The sequence below is a fragment of the Vigna unguiculata genome, chromosome 9, assembly GCF_004118075.2.
Source record: "Vigna unguiculata cultivar IT97K-499-35 chromosome 9, ASM411807v1, whole genome shotgun sequence".
In the NCBI taxonomy this organism is placed as follows: domain Eukaryota; kingdom Viridiplantae; phylum Streptophyta; class Magnoliopsida; order Fabales; family Fabaceae; genus Vigna; species Vigna unguiculata.
Genome location: NC_040287.1, coordinates 12408547 through 12414546, shown reverse-complemented (window position 1 = coordinate 12414546; position 6000 = coordinate 12408547). Strand labels below are relative to the sequence as shown.

Here is a 6000-nt window from a genome sequence, read left to right as displayed (position 1 = left end):
TTGTTCAGGTAATTATTCTTTTCATAAGCTTTATTTTCGTTATGCATTATTATAATTTTTTGATTTGTTCATCATTGTTATAGGTTTGGGTTGCTCGTCGTCTTGGCTTAGAAAATGTAGAGGGTGAGGTTCAATTTCCAAGATTTCTGTGGTGGCCCTCGGTGAAGGTTAGGACACCTAATATTGAGTCTGCTTTTGAAAAGAATAAGGTTTTATTTGAGTTGTCTTGTTTGTATATGTTTGGTTAAATTTGGTTTTATTAAGAAATGTGTTTAAAAACAATTTTTTTTATTTGTAGATTGTGTTGGGTTAGGCCTTAAGTGTAGAGGAGAAGAACAACCCAATAGTTCAAAATGTAGTTCATATTGAGGACCAATACAGTGTTAAAAATGATGGCATTGAGGGTGTTTGTCATTCCAAAGAGCAAGTGGATTTGGAAGAAAAATTTAAAAAACATTAAAGGATAATTCTGGACATGAAAGAACAAATAAAGAAGATGCGTAATGAATTCTTTGATGCTCCTGAACCTGACTCCTGTGCAGCTAAAGGAAATGATGTTTATGAAGAAGAGGGTTGGGGAAGATAATTTCAATGGCATTTTGCATGGCCTTGCATTGATCAGTGACAATTCCTTGTGGGGCTTTATTTTCCCTGCATCGCAACCAACTTTGAAATAGCCACACAAATGTACAAGTGTCTTCAGCACATAGATGCCCACACCCTAATAAGATTGATTGACCATGGTGCTTAACACCTACAAATGGTGCAAAAGGCATATCATACTTATTAGTTAAGTATGTGGTGTCGAAGGACACAATGTCACCAAAATTTGCACATGCAGCCCGACTCCTTCCATCTGCCCAAAATATATTGATAATGCGATTATCTGCATCAACATCAATTTCAAAAAAGAAGTCTTTGTTCAACTCCCTCATACTGGAAAAGTGGTTTAATAAAGCTTGTATGTCACCTTCCTTCCCTAAAGGGCGTCGTTGTTGACCAATATAGTTTCTTGTGTCTCTTTCGACAAAATGTAAGTTCTCAAACCCCCCTGCATCACACACCAAAGAACGAAAGCTCTTGTGAATACGCACACCCGTTTCGTCTTTTATGTCAAGGGTTCTTTTGGCTTGCATATTCAACTTCCTATTCCCACGAATTAGTCTTGACTTGGAAGGACTTACGTCATGATTGTGTTCATGGACCACACTGCTAATCATCCATTTATCTTCTCTTCTAACCACAGTAATGCGCGCAGGACATTGTTTTCTTTGTGTGGGTAGTGTCTTCATTTCAGGTGGTATGGAGGACACACACTTTCCCTCCCGCGAACACACTAATTTGAAGTAACATAATTGATTGTCATCGTCTTTTCTTGAAGTTCTGATTCTTGTCCCGAAACCACTTCTAATAGTGTATTCTTTGTAAAATTTCTTGACGTCGTCAACACTATCAAAATATATTTCAACACAGTGAGAAACGACATCCTCATAGTGCTTTTCGTTGTCTTCCTTATGAATGCCTTCCTCGTCCAAGATAGTTCCACTATCCTAATCTTCTTCTAATAAATTGATGTCCACCAAACCTATTGCGTTGTTTTCTTGTAAGTAATCCATCTACGAGTAATCCATACAACTCCCTTAGGTTGGAAAACATTTAACACATACTCATCTCATTTCTAATGTCGCAACGTATATAGTAGGACAAAGTTACATTTTATGGTCATTTTAGTAAGTTTCCTTTGAAAACCATACCACATGACCTTACTATAGAAAGTATTAAAAACATTCATTTTTTAACAACGAAAAAAAATATATTAGGTTTTAGGTTTTCTAGTTATGTATTCACCTTCAAACAACGTCTACCACAACAGTACTTACCTCGACTCGTTGGACGGGTTTATACGCAACTTCTTTGTGCAGGTGCGAAATGTTAGGTTCAACATTTATTGTGTTTTGCTATGGTTGGTTTCTCCTGTATTCAAAGCAAATTTATTTTGAAGAAGGAGGTTGGACGAAGTAAAAGCCATTTAATGATCTCTCTGTGTGATGGGTGAGAAGCAATGTAACAGGGCACACTCTTTCAAAGAAAGCAAAATGAGAAAGCTTTAAATTTACCGTGTTCAAAAAGCAATTGAAGGGCATATTGGTCATTTGGGGTTATGTTTTATAGTCTATAAAAGTTTCCTGATGTTACCAATCCTTCTACTTGAACTACACATATGTAGGGGCATTCTTCAATTATCGCACACCACCTTGGTCATTATCTACGTTAAAATATCATTGCCTCACCATTTTTTTTTGTCTTTCGTTTTAGGTATTAAGTGCAAAAGTTGAAACCACTGTTGGTTAACAAAATGGATCATTGGGAGGCTCTTGCTATTGATGATTCTGTTTTGAAAGAATTTTTGGAACAGTGCAACACCAACACCACTTTCATTCCTAGCCTTGCTGGACATGCCTAGGCTATTTTGCTTAACAAAGAGTTAAATGAAACACATAATACACAAGAGTTTTTGAACAACATGGTTGTTGCCAGTCATGCACGAGATTTCTATACCAATGGATGGACATGGGCAGAAAAGTTCATCAAACACCATGGTTAGCATTTTTTTCCTTACTGTAAAACCACTACTATTGAAGTTTTTATGATAGAATTTTAATTAATTAAAATCACTTAATTTCCAGGTTTAGTTGACGACGGAGACATTAAAAATATAACTCCACTATCAAAGAGAAAATCAATGAATAGATTGCCTTTAGTGGCTTGTGTTGTCAAAGAGTGCAAACCAAACGGCCTTGGGGACATGCTCATCAATATTAAGGTTATTTTTTATTTAGTGATTTTGGTGCAGTTCATTATTTACTTATCGCTTATGTGAAAAATGACTATGTCAAGACCCAACTGATACAGCCAAGGGAAGCCTACACAATAAAGTTCTATCGGATCGTGAGTTTGGTAGTGACATTGGTGTTGGCTCTGTATTATTGTTGAAAGAAGTAATTAAACTATGAAATTATGTCTCTTTATTGTTTTTTCTCTTCATCTACAATTACTCATAAAACTTTATGAATTTTGATTGAATAGGTTGTTATATTCAGACCTTTTGGGTACCTCAACATCACACTTAGGAACATTGTTAAGGCAAATAACTAATCTTGAAACAAATATATGTTTTCTTTATTTCATAGCATGCCTTCAAGACACACAATATAATAATTTATGACATTAATAGGTTTTCAAGTATGACATAAGTCATCCAACTGAAGAAGAAGTTAAAACTTGTATGCCTGTGGTACGACTTAACTATGTTGTCAAACAAAATGTGGAAGCCAATGTCCAGACCAGTATAAATTTCAATCCGAACGCAAATGACAACACAAATATGGAACCCAATTTGCAGCCCAACGTGCAGCATACTGACACTGCTAATGTGGAGGATATACTATAGAGGATGGTTCCTCCATCCAACAATATTCCATGTTTTGAGGTTGGAGAGAGCTCCAAAGTTCAAACTTCTGTTCTGGATAATATATCACTAACGTAACTCATGACTGTTTAATGTCTTTAATTTTTATGCTATTTATTTTTAACTTTTGTGTTTCTGTTGTTAATTTTAATTTTCATGACACTACGTGTTTGGAAGGATCTACTACATGTATGATATTAAACTTATTTTATGCACTTTGGTATCCATGTAATTCACTGTCACTTCAACAACAAACAATGATGATCTTAGTCCACACCTCCTACAGGGCATTGATTTCAACTCAAGAAATATTATATGGTTATCTATGTACTATTAACTGTTGACCACCGATACAGATTTTGCACACCCTCAAAAATTTTAATGTATGAAAAGGGTTTTAGTATGAACCTCACTTACAGTCAATCACATAAATTGAATAAAATATAATGTAGGATATTGCCCATGATGAAGCTGTGGGAAAATTGTGTTACAAGTGGAACATAACATACATGCCAACACTTACAATAATAAATGTTTATCAATCAAGTATTAAGTGTTGACCTACACTAAACATTTTTCACACCTTCCAAATTCGTGGTCTCTGCTAACTTATATTCTACAAATAAAAATCTTACCAAACTAGATGTGTGATAATTGATAAAAGAGAAAAAACATCATAACTCTGATAATTTTAAATAGTGACCATTTCACTATTAAGTGTTGATCTACGCATCACATTTTGTACACACTCATAATCTAAGGTATTTAGGTAAAGGTGTCAATAAGTAGTCCATATTTAATGAAATATAACACCTTAATTGCGTATATGAAACATATTGAACATCAACAAACTTCGCGTGGGATATCTAATAATGTTTCAGTATTTGGTTCAGAAGTCCTACATCACATATTATATATTAACCAGGTGTGTTATAATTGGTAAAACATGAAAGACACGATAACTCTCAGATTTTTAAATGTAGATCAATCATATATTAAGTGTTGACCTATGAACAACATCTTGTACATAATTACTTATTTGTGATCTGTGTGGTAACCAATATTACTAAATTTCTGACCACATACATATTAACTGTTTACCTGCTATAAACTTTATTTGCACTCAAAAAATTAGGATGAACAACATTCAGTTATATCTTCACATAAACCACTCAGAATTTCATAAATCAATCAGTAAGCCAAACAAAAAAAATTGTCATAAATCACTTCCACAAAGTCTAAACATAAAAAATACCAAAGTTAGCAATATAAATCCTAACTACAACAAACATAAATTTTCTAAATCAACTACTTATGGCGCTTCCTCCTACTATATGTTGCAAAAGGAGTTCTTATTGCAAAACTCTTGACATGTATCTGAGGACCATCCCTTCGTCGCACATACATGTTGCTCTGTTCGGATTCTTGTGCTTCCTGATTTGGAAAATGTACTTCTTCGACATGACCCCTCTCACCAGAATCGCCAAATTCAATAAAGCCCTTGAGGTGGTTGGAATTAGGTGTATGCAAATCACCAACACTTGGTTCACCCAACTCAGAAAACTTTAGTTTGCCCTCGTGCTGCTGGCGTTGGTTCTTCCTCTCAATCATCATTGCATTCAAGCCTAAAAGTTCTTTTTCCAATTCCCCTAGCACACTTTCTTGATGTTCAACAGCTTTAATTACGTCAACTATTTTACTACCCTTATTTCGACGTCCATATACCTCAAAACCTTCTTTAACGAAGGAATTGGTTAGCTCTTCTGCAGAGGCAGCAACAACCTGCAACAATTCACAACAACCATCAATAAGTATAGATGACACATTTCAAAAAAAAACGTACCAAAAAAAATCCAACTTACAATGTTATTTGTCAAACTCCTTTTAATTAGATTGTCCCCTGCTTTCATTTTTATCCAATGAAAGATTCTAGGAAACTTGGTCGTGCGCTAACAATCCTTTAAATTCAGAATCAAAAAATGGTCAAAAGACCATAACTGCCACAATTGTAATCAAAATTAGTCAAAACTCATAACCAAATATTTTAAAGTCATCAAACGAGTTTGAAATTAATTTAACATACACTACCTGTAACAAATAAACACATCCAGCTACATGGAAGTGTTTGGTACTTTGTTTCTCCTTCAAGAATAATTTAGCTTCACAAATACTGCCAACCAAATACTCATACACTACTCGACCCCAATTAAATTTCCTAATACTACCAAGGTCATCAACAATGTTGAACAAAATAGAAAAAATGGTTCCACTACAATTGGGCAACAAAAACTCAGAAATTGCTAACAAAACGTAAAGCTTACCAAAATCCTCTAAACAAAGCTCTTTAATATGTTTGAAAATGTAATCATATACCATTTCGATATGAACAACTTTGGCAGCTCCAAATAAATTCTTTGAATCACTATTTAACCCTTCTTGGTTTAAATCAATGTTTTCACCAACCACCCTCAAACCTAGACCAAGACATAAATCTAAATAGGTAAATCCAACAACTTATGTACTCATGTGAA

General features: G+C 34.5%; 1 protein-coding gene across 1 annotated transcript; it reads right to left on the bottom strand.

Moving 5' to 3' along the window:
- Window positions 1-542: 542 nt before the first annotated feature.
- On the bottom strand, window positions 543-1292 carry LOC114163454 (protein FAR1-RELATED SEQUENCE 5-like). Its single transcript, XM_028047764.1, has one exon. It carries the CDS (start codon window positions 1290-1292, stop codon window positions 543-545), a length of 750 nt encoding a protein of 249 aa, XP_027903565.1.
- Between the last annotated feature and the right edge of the window lie 4708 nt (window positions 1293-6000).

Coding starts and splice junctions, on each gene's coding strand:
- LOC114163454 (XM_028047764.1), bottom strand. CDS start 1,292: ATGAAGACACTACCCACACAAAGAAAACAATGTCCTGCGCGCATTACT.